The sequence below is a fragment of the Mustela erminea genome, chromosome 5 (assembly GCF_009829155.1).
Source record: "Mustela erminea isolate mMusErm1 chromosome 5, mMusErm1.Pri, whole genome shotgun sequence".
Lineage (NCBI taxonomy): Eukaryota > Metazoa > Chordata > Mammalia > Carnivora > Mustelidae > Mustela > Mustela erminea.
Genome location: NC_045618.1, coordinates 117,747,257 through 117,761,298, shown reverse-complemented (window position 1 = coordinate 117,761,298; position 14,042 = coordinate 117,747,257). Strand labels below are relative to the sequence as shown.

General features: G+C 40.1%; 1 protein-coding gene across 2 annotated transcripts in view; it reads right to left on the bottom strand.

Annotated features, from left to right (window-relative positions):
- The window catches only part of PPP4R3A (protein phosphatase 4 regulatory subunit 3A), a 35,619-nt gene extending 22,628 nt beyond the window's left edge, over positions 1-12,991 (bottom strand). For both annotated transcript variants that reach the window (XM_032344656.1, XM_032344657.1), the window contains exons 1-2: positions 12,827-12,991; positions 2,684-2,739 (exon numbers count right to left, since the gene is read on the bottom strand). In XM_032344656.1, coding sequence (XP_032200547.1) covers positions 2,684-2,739; positions 12,827-12,968 — 198 coding nt within the window. In that variant the 5' untranslated portion in view covers positions 12,969-12,991. The remainder of the gene's footprint in view (positions 1-2,683; positions 2,740-12,826) is intronic.
- Between the last annotated feature and the right edge of the window lie 1,051 nt (positions 12,992-14,042).

Below are 14,042 nucleotides of genomic sequence, written 5' to 3'. Positions count from 1 at the left end.
TATACTACAATATGCATCATTACCACAAAAATATTTACAGGATCTAAGGTATCTTCTTAAACTTACTGACAGTAAGATAAACATATATACTGTTTCAGAGCCATCAACCATTTCAAAAAAGAGCCCACTCATTGAGAGGGGTTTGTGAATCATCTTCTATGTGAAATACTGAGTGGTACCGGGGAGAGTTACATTTTAAAAAAAGAAGTCTGGGGCTCGCCTGGGTGGTGGAGTCGGTAAGGTATCTGACTCTTGGTTTCGGCTTAGGTCATGAGCTCAGGGTCGTGATATTAAGCCCTTCGTCAGGCTCTGCACTCAGTGCATAACATGCCTGAGATTTCTTTTCCTCTCCTTCTGCCCCTGAAGCTCCTGTGCACGCATGCTCTCAAATAAATAAATAAAGTATTAAAAAAAAATAAAAGAAGCCTAACATAACAATGATCATATAGCAGTTTTTCAGGCTGGTCCAAAGAGAAGAACTAGGAGAAGTCAGAGTTAGAGGGATGATGAGTACAGTATAAAGGAAAAATAATTCAATATAATAAGTAACTGAAAGGAGCCAGGCAAACTCTAGGTGAACATCTATAGGGATGATAAAAGTTCCTACACATTAAGAAGGAAACAGGACTAGACCAGCTTTAAGGTACTTTAAAAAAATATGTCTACATGGAGGCAGTTTCCAATAAGATACCTCTTATGGATCCCCTGATGTTGTTTGCTAAACTGTGTATTAATTCTTTTTAATTACATAACTGTCAACAATGAGGACGAGTAGTCTCTCATTGAACTAAAAGGGGTATCAGCTGAAAGTAAATAAAAGATCATTTGACTGGGCTGTACAGCATTACTAACAGAATAAATCCACAATTTTTATTCAGAATTTTAAACACGAGATCAAAGACCCTGTTTACTATCTTCATGAACTTCTAGAGATCATGGATAGCAGGCATCCATTCTACAGTGACTAAGCAGCTGTTCAAACTCAAAATAATTTACATTAACACTGTAAGATCAAGGGATGCTTAGGTGGCTCAATTAAACTCTAACAAATAAAATCTTAAAAAACAACAACAACAACAACATAAAACATTGTTAAGATCAACACGCAAGAAATGAGTCAGCTGTGTAGCCTCCCTGAGTCTGTTTCTTCATCTTTAAACTGGGTATAATACATACAGTTGTGAAAACTGGTGATAAAGACCCACTGAAACGAAAACCAGTATCACATTGGTGTAAGTTAGATTTAAAACAACTATAAGCAATTAATGCTGGTACAATGTAAATTCAGAATCATCTGTAGGCTTAAAACAGGGCACAATTAGATATAAACTCTTAAATGCTCATTTGACAAATTTAGAATTTTGAAAATTTTAGGAACTGCTCTTCTGTTTTCCCTAAGGATTCTAATTTTCACCAAAGCATCCTATTTACCATCCAACAACCTACAGCTTAAGACACATGGATTTCTTCATTCATCCTCAAAAGAGACTTGATCTTTTCTTTTTCTTTGGATGGGCTTTTACTCTTCAACTGACTGAAGCCTCAAAACACGAATTTATGTATTTAAGTATAGAATATCAAAGACAAAATACTCTAGTCTCCAGCCATTCCAATCAAACCAAACAGTTTTCTTAAGAACACTACATGCAAAGTATTAGTAGTCCATTACACTATCAAGAAAATATTTCTATTGTACCAAATGTTTTTTGGACAAGCAAATGACCATTAAGCAGATTTAGTGGAGTTAGTAACAGCTTTCCTATTTACTATCTGTGTGACCTGAAGCTAGTCACAATCTTTAGGGATCATCTAATGTACAAAATAAACGCAACACTAACTTCCTTATAGTAGTATTTTAATGGTCAATGATAAAGCAAAGCACTTTATAATTTATTTATAGAGTAACAGTAATATATACATATGAATGTACTAGTAATATTCTTTATTCTAAATTTATTTCTGTAACTTCAGGGCACTGGGGGGACTGATACTGCCTTCACCGGCTTGATACAGCACTCAGTATATCTGTGTGTGTGTGTGTGTGTGTGTACGTTCTGAAAAAATACCTTTTGATGATAGTGCTAGTTGCCCTACTAAGTAGAGAAAGATTTACTTTCAGATATTGCTTGTTCATGCGTAGGGTACAAGAAAGAGTGTACTAAAACTGAAAGATGCCTTAATAAACTGCATCATTAGCCTATCATCATATTATTATAAGGTCCTATTCAGGCTACGTAACAAATCAGATTTTTACCTACACTGGGTTGCTGTATAGGGACAGAAATGTCCCTTCTGCACTAGCATCTACAATAGCAAAGGAAGTAGTTTCTACCACTTTGTTGTGTTAATAGCTGATTATTACATCAGTGGTCACTTTTTATTCTTTTAGTAGAAACAAGAAAACTTGTTCTAGTTTTAACTTTTGAGAATTAAATTTTGGTTTTAAGAGTATCTGGAGCAAAAACTTGGCTTAAATTGAAGCAATTTTTTTAAAGTTTAAAATAAAATGATTGCTTTATACACCACAGAGATGGGCTAAAATCACATTTTAGAATCAGGCTGGGAAAGTATGTTGTAACCCGTTTTAAATTTTTCACTGTTAAGGAATTGGTGGCAAATTTTCATTTAATCACCCAACTGAGAGGATAATATACAAAGTAAAACAACATCTTCAAAATTTTACCTGTTGTTTCTGATATGCAGTGTTAGGATTTATTTTGGATTCTAAGAGTAGAGAACCTGGGAAACAGAAAAACAAAACATTCCATTATGCCATTGCAAAGCAGCATTACATTCCACCATACACACACACACTTCCTCCTTTCTTGACCACTTGATACACACTAACTTCAGTTAAGGAAACAGTATGCTTAAAAACACACTTAAATATAATAAAACTTGTAACCCAAGAAATGCTTGCTTTATACAGTTTACTTTTAACAAAGACACGATCATCTGAAGAGTAAAGGACTGGATGGTAATAGAGATCCAACAACTTACGGGCAGCACAGGGTAGTAAAAGGTCACTGCAGAAAGCCAGGTGACCTGAGTTTAAATCCCTGACATACATTATGACTTGGATACAATCCATCACCCCAGTACATCCAAATATTACACTTCACCTTCAAAAAGTCTCTTGTGTCTGTTCCAGAATTATCACACTTCATCTTCAAATAATCAATTTTTTCCCCATAGTCTGCTAGTTTTATTTTGCATATTTTTGTCTTTTCCCTGGCAGTAAGACTTGTGATATTCAGAAAATAACTACTGCTTTATAACAAAGTGCAAATCTTAAGACCAGCTTTTATGCCTCTCCCCTCACTCTAGTTCCAGTTTATCCCCAAAGTACTATCTAAAGACAAGAACAGGCCTGAAATGCTTAAGAAGCAGCGACTTTCTCTGCAGCTGTCCTTCATCCAAATCTTTCATTTCTTTTCCTACTACATGTCACGATTACTTTCCAATTCCAAATAGCGGGCTAGGCAGCTCAGAAAAGTGGGCTTCTTTACATTCCCAAATTAGTTTGCTTCTGTTAAAATTCATTTACTAATCTAATGATACCGTCTCAGCTGGCGATTTACTGACCATTCTACTCCTCTGTGCTCAGAACAGTGCTAAGTGATACCGAATGCAATACAGTTTCAGCCATTTACCAAGATGTAAGGACTTAATTTGGGAACACCCTCCCACTTCACTCAAATCCTCCTCAAGCACAGGTAAAATAATTCCAAATCTGTCTTTTATTCTAGTCTACTTTGGTTACTTAAGGTAACCAAACAGTCTCCATATTTTTCCCACCTATACCCCCCAACGCCCCATTTCTTTCAGGCCTTTTTTTTTTTTTTAAACCATTTTTTAACTATTTTTTAAAACTATTTTTAAACTTTTTTTTAAACTATTGCTGGCTCACTCAGACAAGTATCCTCATATTCTAGAGGAAATTTCTTTTAATCTTCCTCCTCTTCTCCCAACCTTTGCCTTATTAATTAAAAACAAATTTCCAGTGCTTCAATTTTCTTTATGCACTATTAATGGATTTTTTTCTTTTGGTAATTATCAAGAGTTGTCCAGTGATGCAGTCATAACAAGAAAAAGCAACAAGCAAATGAACTCAATGTCTAGAGTCTCTCAAAAGGATTAAGTCTCCAACTTTCCGCATGAATATCCTTCCAGTTTTTTCTATATACAAGAACAGAAATTGCAATCATTTCCCAGTGAAATCAGAATATGTTAGTTACATTAAGCTCAAACTTACTTTTTGTGGCATACATTCAATATGTGGTTTCTAGGAGAAAATACATCTCAAAAAAACCACTTTGAAATATATCACATCCTGAAAAACAATCCATCTTTAGAAAACTACAAAAACAGTAGAATGAAACAACTGAATTACTTTGCAACATTCAGAAGATGCAAAAGGTCTAGCGTCCTAGAACCAAACTAAGTAAGCCTTTTTAAAAGTGAAACCTTACAAAAGCAAACCTACCCAAAAGAAAATACTGGACATCACTGATAAATGATAAATGGATATGTTCAAAGTCAAAATCTATGCTACAAATAATATCACTGAGAGTGTGAAAAGACAACCCACAGAATGGGAGAAAGTATTTGTAAATCACGTATCTGTTAAGGAATTTGTATACAGAACTCTAACAACTTAAAAAGACAACCAAATTTAAAAATGGGCAATAGATCTGAACAGATATTTCTTCACAGAAGACACACAAATGGATGATGAACATATGAAAAGATGCTCAATATCATTAGTTGTCAAGGAAATACGAATCAAAACCACAAATAAGATACCATTTAACACCTGCTAAGAAGCTTACAATCAAAGACAGTGCTGCCAACAATAAGTGTTGCCAACCACATGGAGAAATTGGAAACCTCATACATTTTGCTTGTGGGTATATAAAAAGGCATCCACTCTGGAAAACAGTTTGGCAGTTACTCAATTGCTAGTTACCAGCAATTCCACTCCTAGGTGTATACCCAAGAGAAATGAAAACATACGTTCACAAAAATATGGGTACATGTTCTTAGCAGCATTTCTAATAGCAAAGAAGTGCAAATAATCCAAATGTCCAAAACCTAATGAAAACTATTCAGCTACACAAAAAGAAGTACATGCTGGATGAACTTTGAAAACATTACAAGTGAAAGAAGCCAGTCACAAAAGACTATGTATAATATGACTGATTTTATATAAAATGTACAGTGTGCAAATAGAGAAGATGTATTGATTAGTGGTTGTTTGGGGAGGAAAGGAGGAGTGAATGGGTAGTGACTGCTTATGGGTACATGATTTCTTTCAGAGAGAACAAAGTATTCTAAAATTAGATTGTGGTGGGGTGCCTGGCTGGCTCAGCCAATAGAACATACAACTCTTGATCTCAGGGTTAAGTCTGAGCCCCATGCTGGGTGTAGAGATTACTTAAAAAATTAAAAAATTGGAGTGATAGCTGCATGACCCTGTGAATATACTAAAAAACAATGAATTATACACTTTGAATGAATTATATATAGCATGTGAGAAACATTAATTTAAAAAGGTGTAAATATTCATACAGTGGAATATCATATTATAAATATTAATGAATGAACCAAATACCTGAATGCAACATGAATGCAAGAAACCGCAAAGAAAAATATATACCATGTAATTCTATTCACATAAACTTCAAAGGGTAGCAAAAATTAATCTATGGTGCTAGCAGGCAGGAGGAGATAGTGACTGTGAAGGGACATGAAGAAGACTTCCAGAGTGCTCGCTATTTTGTGAAAATTCACCAAGTTGAATACTTACCATTTGTGTAATTTCTTGATCTATTAACACTTCAAAACTATTTTTTTTAATAAGTAGGGGTAAACAACATAAGGCACAGGGGTGAAGTTATCACTTCAAATTGTATTTTCAAGAAACATATCTCAAACACTGTGCGTCAACTATACTCCAATTAAAAGAGAAAAGGACAGAGTGCCTGGGTGGCTCTGTCTGGGTGGCTGGTTGGTTAAGCATGAACCCTTGATCTCATCTCATGTCTTGGTCTCAAGGTCAAGAATTCAAACCCCACACTGGGCTCTATGCTGGGTGCGGAGCATACTTAAAAAAAGGAAAGAAAAACACATACCTAACTTGGCTGCTACTAAAACAAAACAAAAACCAGCAGGGGAATTAACTATTATTTTTCAAGTACCAATCCCTTTGCATTTGCTTCAAAACTCTCCATAAAGTTACAGGGTCAGAGTAATTAGAAAGGAAAAATCCGTAACTGAAAGCTTGGGAAGTGTGCCCTCCCAAAGCCCTAGCTAAAACAAGAAATAAGTAGATAACTGGAAGCTTCTGGTGTTGGTGAGTTTTTCTTTACTGGGTCATTCAAGATGTTAAGAGGAAGTATCTCTCTTGAAACACAGGACAGACCAAAGGCACCACCTTAGAAGTCCAGCTCTGGTCCCCAAATACCATACTCCCTAAGAAACTGGTGGGCTGGAGCATGCAAAACTGCCTTTTAGTTTGGGGGCTAGAAAAATAATAAAGACATATTTCTAGTTTTATTTCTGTGCCATCTACTAGGTTCCCTTTCCCCATCTCTTAGTTTCTACTGGATCAAGTTACCAGTGCTTTACCAATCAATGGAAGAAGATCCAGCTGAGTGTTAATATGAACTTTTTGAGGCCATTTTATCTTTCTCTATCAGCTTTTAAAATAGTCCCCTTTGGTCCAACAGTTCTGGGAAATTAGCCTACATCTCACAGTGCCAAGTACATGAACAAATAAGTCACTGGCAGTGTAATGGTAAAAAATCTAGAAACAATCTTTATGCCAGCTGTTCTCAACGTGTGGGACCTCAGGGAGTCTGGAAAATCAAAACTATTTTCAAATTATTACTACTAAAAGGTTATTTGTTTTTTCCACCCTTGTTTTTTCTCAGCGTCTATACTGTGTTATTACAAACAACTGAATGCAGAGGGTTAAGAATCCTTTTTTAAAAAAATTAAACCAGACATTAAAGAGATTTATAAAAGTGTAAAACAGTAACACTCTTCTCACTAAATGCTGATATAATAGCTTTTTAAAGAATTAAAGTCTAATGTGGCAATATCAGTAGATACAACCCACATAAATAAAAGCTTTTGAGAATCCCCAATTCTAAGAGTATAAAGGTATCCTGAGGAAGGTTTCAGAAATAATGCTACAACAGTGTACTGTGTGAATTAAATGTGTACAATGAAATACTGTGCTACTCTTAGATGACAGATCTGTGTATCCTCACATAGATAGATGCCCCAAATAGACAAAAAGGAGGTCTGTATACTCAGAAAGTGGGGGAACAACGGTAGAGGAGGGAAAATGGCACTCAAAATATCGCCAAGACAATTGCAAGTAGAAGTTGTCAAACCTGGATAAGCAAGAAAGATGGACAATAAAACATTTAGTACAACTACGAGTATACACGATTTTTGGTCATTAAAAATGTTCCCTCCCTGCTTCACCGCATTGTTTGTTCTTCCTGTAAAATGGAACAGGAAAGCTCTTCTTGTATTCTGTTGCGAATCCCCAACACACCTCTATCAAAACAAACACCTCCAGGGAGTGGGGTGGTAAGTAGCTGGTAGTCCTGAGTGAAGTTATCATTCCAAAAGTGTTTAAATCCGAGAACTGCAAGTAGTGCCTGCAGCCTGGATCTGGCGGACAGACAGTTTATTTGAGTTGTAGTCTTAACACACATACTCATATGCTGAATTTGTGCAAATATTTTAAAAAATGGAAAGATTGTACATTAAAAAAAAAACAAAAAACCAAAAACCAAAAACCTAGATTTCTGGCTGAGTGCAGGAAAAAAAAGACCACAGAACTACCCAATCAAATTATCAATACATGAAGACAAGGCTAGAAAAAAATAACACCTCACAGGGTTGCTACATTAACTAAAAATTCATACTAAAGTCCCTATCCCAGCACCTACTATATAACCAGCACTCAATACTTGTTTCTCTTAGAGCATGGACAAAATAGCATTTCACAAGCATCACTGTGCTGTTAAACAGTAGAGAAATTAGTAATGATAATAATCCAGAAACCCATTAGAACGAAAAACTAACAGTTCTACTACACTGCTTAAAAAAACATTTTAATATATAATATTTAGGAAACATTCCAAAAAAACTGTTAAGATTTTTAATCTTTCTGATACAGTGTTTTTTAGCAAGAAATTTCACTTGTTTAGAAGATATCACTCCCTTTCACTGGAGAAATGAGAAACGGAGTTTCTATAACTTTTATGGTTCTATGTCCAATATCAACCTACTAACCAATCAGATTCAAGTAGTTAAAGAAACATAGGTCCTAATCTTAGTTTAGATTTGGATAAATACTTAAGGATTTCAGGACTAGGTCCAGCTCTGTCACAATATCTAGACATCGCTGGTATATCATCCTTATTAATGCTCAAAATAAGGGCAGCAACCCAAGTACTGTGCTTCATTAATGGGAAGAAAAAAATCATCAAAAATGAATTAATCGAAGTCCAGAATATCATCTGGACAGTACACAAGGGTAGGCTTTAAAACTAGTCCGTATTCACTCTCTCCTAATTTTGTGGCTCACGATTACACACAGCATTTAAAAACTGAAATGAAGGCTCAGAGTGGGGGTAGGGGGGATAGCCCTAAATTAAAAGATCCCGTGCCTGCGTCCGGCCTTCACTACACTCAGGCCCTATCACCTATACCCAGAGTGCCTGATGGACTTCAAAACGTCAGAAGTTACCACACACAGAAGATGGTAAGTAAGGGTTTGCTTACCCTAGGCCTAGTAATTTTCTACAAAGCAGGTCTACATGAAGGAAAAAAAAAAGGGGGGGTTTAAATGAACTTTTCGAAGTCAAGTGTTTCTCCCAGTACTGACACTGAGCTCTTCTCAGTAGCTAAATCTGGAATGCTTACTGTATGCAAGGTTCTATACTGTTTAGTAATTTGTAAGAGGAAAAAAAAAATTGCTGATACTTATCTCTGCTCATTTCTTTCTCCACAACAGCTCAAACAAAGCGAAACAAACCAGGCTTTCCACCTAAAGTGTTCTGACCTCCTTTTCTAATTAGTGGGGGTGAGGCACTACCTACAATCAAGTTCTACAAGAAGCAGAGGTAGAGGATTCTAGTTTTTACCATTAGCTAGCAGTGTTAACTTGAACAAAAATATTTCCCCATGCCTCATTTTCTTCATGCCTCAAATAACACTGAAAATTTAACCTTTTAAACTTGGAAACAGGCAACTCAGATAATACATGAAACTATCTGAAATATAAAAATTACTTTATAAAACTTAAGGTAAAAACCAAATACAAGAACACTATTCTTGATGCCTGGCAAGTAAACCAGAATAAAGAGTATGGATATGATTTTATGTTAAAAAGACATCCTTCAGTGTGTGGAGAAATTCTGAAGTCTTTATCAATTCTAAAATTGGAAGGTAGAAGTGGTAAAAACCATAATGCAATAGTAGAATGATTTGAACATAAAGTGACAAAGCAAGTAAGGGATGACATTATTACCCTTCGTGCAACTTAACAGGCACATTATAAACTGAAAGAAAAAAACAATACCAAGTAATTTTTTTGGGGGGAAGATGGAACTTTGAGGTAGCTGGCTATGACAAAATCTTGAGAAATGAGGTAATCTATCTTCATTAAAGAAAGGGCTATGTTCCTACAATACACTTTTGCCAGTAGGAACCTACTAAATAAGGATGCAACCTATGGGCTCAGTTGCTTGCAAGAACATCTCTTTCCTCCAAGGCAAGGTGGGCTACAGATATGCCAAACCAACCAGTTCAGAGGAGAAAGGCACACTTACTCAGAAAGATGTGCCCTATTATTGGGGAGGCCACAAGCAAGTACTTCCATTCAGAAACTGCCTTTCTGATTTTCGATTTAGTGTCTAAGCACCTCTAACAAGACAAATGACCCACTTTATGGAAAATCAGAAATACTTTCCACTTTGCTCACCACAATAAAAAGAAAATTCTCAATTATTCTATAATGGAGACTGGGAGAAGCATAAAATAAGGAATGACCCAAACTAGCAGTCCATACAAAAACTCCATGTGGCTTTAAGATACACTGTAATTTTAAGTATCTTTAGGCTAAAAATTCTTTTCATGTTCTTTGAGATAAACTTTGAGCCTTTAAGTATAAAGTAGCAAACTCAAGTGGACAGCAGTAAGGGAATTTAAAACACACTGTAAATAGTTAATGATACCAATTAATAACAATCTCACCCATAGGCTGTCTGAACTTGTTTCCCCATCTGCAAAATATGGCCAATAACAGTACCTCTATCAGCATATACAAGTAAAGAGTCTCTAGCACAGTAGACACTCGATAAATTTTGATTATCATTCCTATCTGGAGTTTTCCTGTTAGAAAAAAAAATTTATTATCAAACTAGCGATCATTTATGACAGTACTTCATCTAAGTATGCTATCTTCTAAGCCCACTCTCTGGATTTAGTTTTCCTTATATCTTAAATTAACAAGGTCATATCAGTTACATTTATTTCATCTTTCTCTATTAGTAAGTAAAAATAAATAAAATTAATAGATAAAATTGAAGGCCTTTTGCTTTTACCATTCAACCTATTTCATTGCAGAGTCCCAAACTTTCCCAAGGGAAGGTGGGATTTTAGGGGCTATTTCCAAAGTGGTAAAAACAAAAATGGGGGACGCCTGGGTGGCTCAGTTGGTTAAGCAGCTGCCTTCGGCTCAGGTCATGATCCCAGCGTCCTGGGATCGAGTCCCACATCGGGCTCCTAGCTCAGCGGGGAGCCTGTTTCTCCCTCTGCCTCTGCCTGCCATTCTGTCTGCCTGTGCTCGCTCTCTCCCCCTCTCTCTCTCTGATAAATAAATAAAATTTAAAAAAAAATGGGGGGGAACCCCAGATCCCAACATTAGTAGGTTATTAGAGTAGGATTCCCTAGATTATGACATCAAAACTTCATGCTTAAAAATACTGTAAACAATGGACTCTGTATAACGAGTCCAATTAAATGTGATCTGACAGTTATTCGTGTTACGAGATTTCAAAGAACTGATCTCAAACCTACACTATACTTTCATCTGAAAGTTAACTGAACCTACAAAGCCCATACTTTTCACTCATTATATAAAAAGTTTTCCAAACATGCAAAGGAGGATATATACCCTGAGAGTAGCTGGTGATATGTGATAGAAACATACAAAAGCACCTGACACATTCAAGCTTGTATTTTTAAGAAGAAATAGGCCTCAGAAAAATATACTCAGTGTATTCAAAATCCTTTAAATTCCCCTGAGAGGAAATAATTTATCTCCAATTAAGTTATATGGGGGTAGCCTTATAAAGATAACCTGTGGACAATATAACTCTAAATTACAACTTTTCAATTCAAATTGAAAATCGATGTCCCTAGAGTCTCTAATTACAGAAAAGTGAGTCTTGTTGGTTTTTCATGGAAATCGGAGTTCTGGATTAAAAATGCACTTAAAATTCATTGAGAGGAGGGATGCCTGCCTGGGTGGCTGGGCTGGTTGGGTGTCTCCTTTGGCTCAAGTCAGGATTCCAGTGTCCTGGGATCCAGTCTCTCCCCTCTCCTTGTCCTGGGATCCAGTCCCCCCACTGGGCTCCTTGCTCAGCAGGGAGCCTGCTTCTCCCTCTGCTTGTGCTCTCTCACTCTCTCTGACAAATAAATAAATAAAGCCTTAAAAAAAACTCCTTGAGTTGTAATTGATTCAGATACAGAATAAATACAATTGTAATAAACTGAAATAGCTAGCGTGAAATTAGAGACTAATTTAACAAGACAGATTTTTCAATTCAGAAGAAACAATTCTCAAATACTTTCACATGATGTGAACATTTTAAGCAAAATCCAAGGTATGTCACAGAGGGAAGTGGCAAACCCTAAACAAAGTTTGGAAAAATCTGAAACACATATTTTCAAACAACTGGGTCTTTTGAACCTTGAGGCTATTTCAAAATACGTGAAGCACTGGTACTATGGCAGATAAAGATTTTAAAGTTATCTGCCAACGTCTCCCCCCCACCTGTTAACTGAACCAAATTGTGATTATACATTTAAGTAATCAAAAAAGCTCGCATAAAATAGTTCCACAGTTGCAAGCCGTTTACACCAACTCAACACAAAATTCTGCATTATTAGTGAAAAAGACAACACTGGGAAACACAAATCTATCCTCTCAAGGCAAAGAAGCATTTACTCTGCCGAATGCAGTTGCCAGATCCATGAACCGGTGTTGCCAACCTGCGACAGGACCAAAAAGACGTACCAGAAAAATAGTCTAAAGGGGCGGCGCGGGGGTGGGGGCACAGAAAAACGTTCACCAAAGAGTGAAACACCTAAGAACTTTCTTTGCTGCGAGAAAGTTTCACGCCTGCTTTACAGATGAGTGAACTAAGGCAGATCGGATTAATCAGTGCCTTTCTCAAGGTCACTCTAGTGCAAAAGAACAGCACGGTCCGGGCTCCCGATCCCAGGCCCCCGACCTCTCCACACGCCCAGGCAGCACAGCTCAAATGTGCTGGGCTCCCCTCGTCCCCGCAACTGCTACCAGGCGCTGGGAAGACAGACATTTCGAGCGCTCTCCGTGCAGCTAGTTCCGAGAGAACTGGGGTGCTGGTGGCCCGCCCTCCCCCACGGCGGCAGCCAACCCCAGTCCAGTCGCCCCCGCCGTTCTCTTGGCGGGCCACTAGCCCTCAACAACCAGGGATGTGGCCCGGGAGCCGTGGAGGAAGGCAAGGGACCCACCCCAAGGGGCTTCACTTACCATCGCTCTCGGCCCTGACAAGCAGGGACATGCCCTTCAGCCGCTCCACGTAGCCGGACGACACATGCCCGGTGCCCCGGTCGTCCCACTGCCGGTCCTCATTGAGCGTGTAAACCTTCACCCGCCGCCGGGTGTCGGTCATCGTGCCGCCCGGGGACCGGGGCAAAGGCCCCGCTGGAGTCGCCCAGGAAGCGGGCCGGGACACGCGGGAGCCAAGGCGGGAGGACGCCCGCAAGCGGAGAACTCCTGGGCCTCACTGCCGCCGCTGGCCGTCGCGGGGCCGCGGGGCCGCCCGCATGGCCCGCTCCCGGGCCCGAGCTCTGGGCCCCGGTCTTTCCTCGCCTCCGACTCCTCGGCGCTATTGTCCAAACCGGGCGAGCCCGACCGCCCCGAAAGGGGCGCGCAGCGCTTCACAGCTTCCGGCCCGATGCGGTAGCAACTCGGGGCGCTTGTCACTGCCCTGCTCCCGCCTCCGCCATGATCTCCACGAAGCCGCTTCCCGCGCCGCCGCCGCCTCCTCAGGCCGCCGCCGCCATGTTTTCCTTCCTTATACCTGGCCCTGCCACCGCAGCCAGTGGCTCCGCTCTGCTCGCCTGCTTCAAATGTCCTAAGCCGAGGGGCGCCTGCTCCTGCTGCAACTGCTGCCAATGGGCGGGAGACTGCGAGGGCCCCCAGGCGCACAAGCGCTCCAGCCTCCTGGAAGTCCCTTTTCCTTCGCCGCTGCCGCCGCCTCTTCCGTCTTCCTCACACAGCCAAAGCCGCCGCCATCTTGGTTCGCCCCTCAATAGCGGCGCGCGGGGCCACCCAGGCAGCAGCTGCAGGGGCGGCCCGTTGGCCCCACCATTTAAAGAGACAGGAGCGAGGCCCGGAGCCTCGCTGCGGCGGAGGCCTCGGACGGAGGCGGGAGGCGGGCGCCGAGTTGCCGAGGTGGCGGGAGCGCAGGGAGCGGAGGAGGCGGAACGCTGGTCGCGCCGGTGACGGCCCGGGGCTCCCTCGCGCTCCCTGCACGCACCGTCGTGCGAGCGCGGGGCAGCGTGTGCGCCGTCGCGCCCTGTGTTCGTCATCAGCCCCGCTCGGTGATTCGAAAGGGGCGTGGAGCCCGCCCCCGGCCTCAGCGCGCCTGCCCGCCGCGTGCCTGGCGTCTTCTTTCGCAGTCCGGTGGCCGCAACATCTGTGTGCGTTCGGGCCGCCCGGCCGTTTCGGGGTGGGGCTCTCC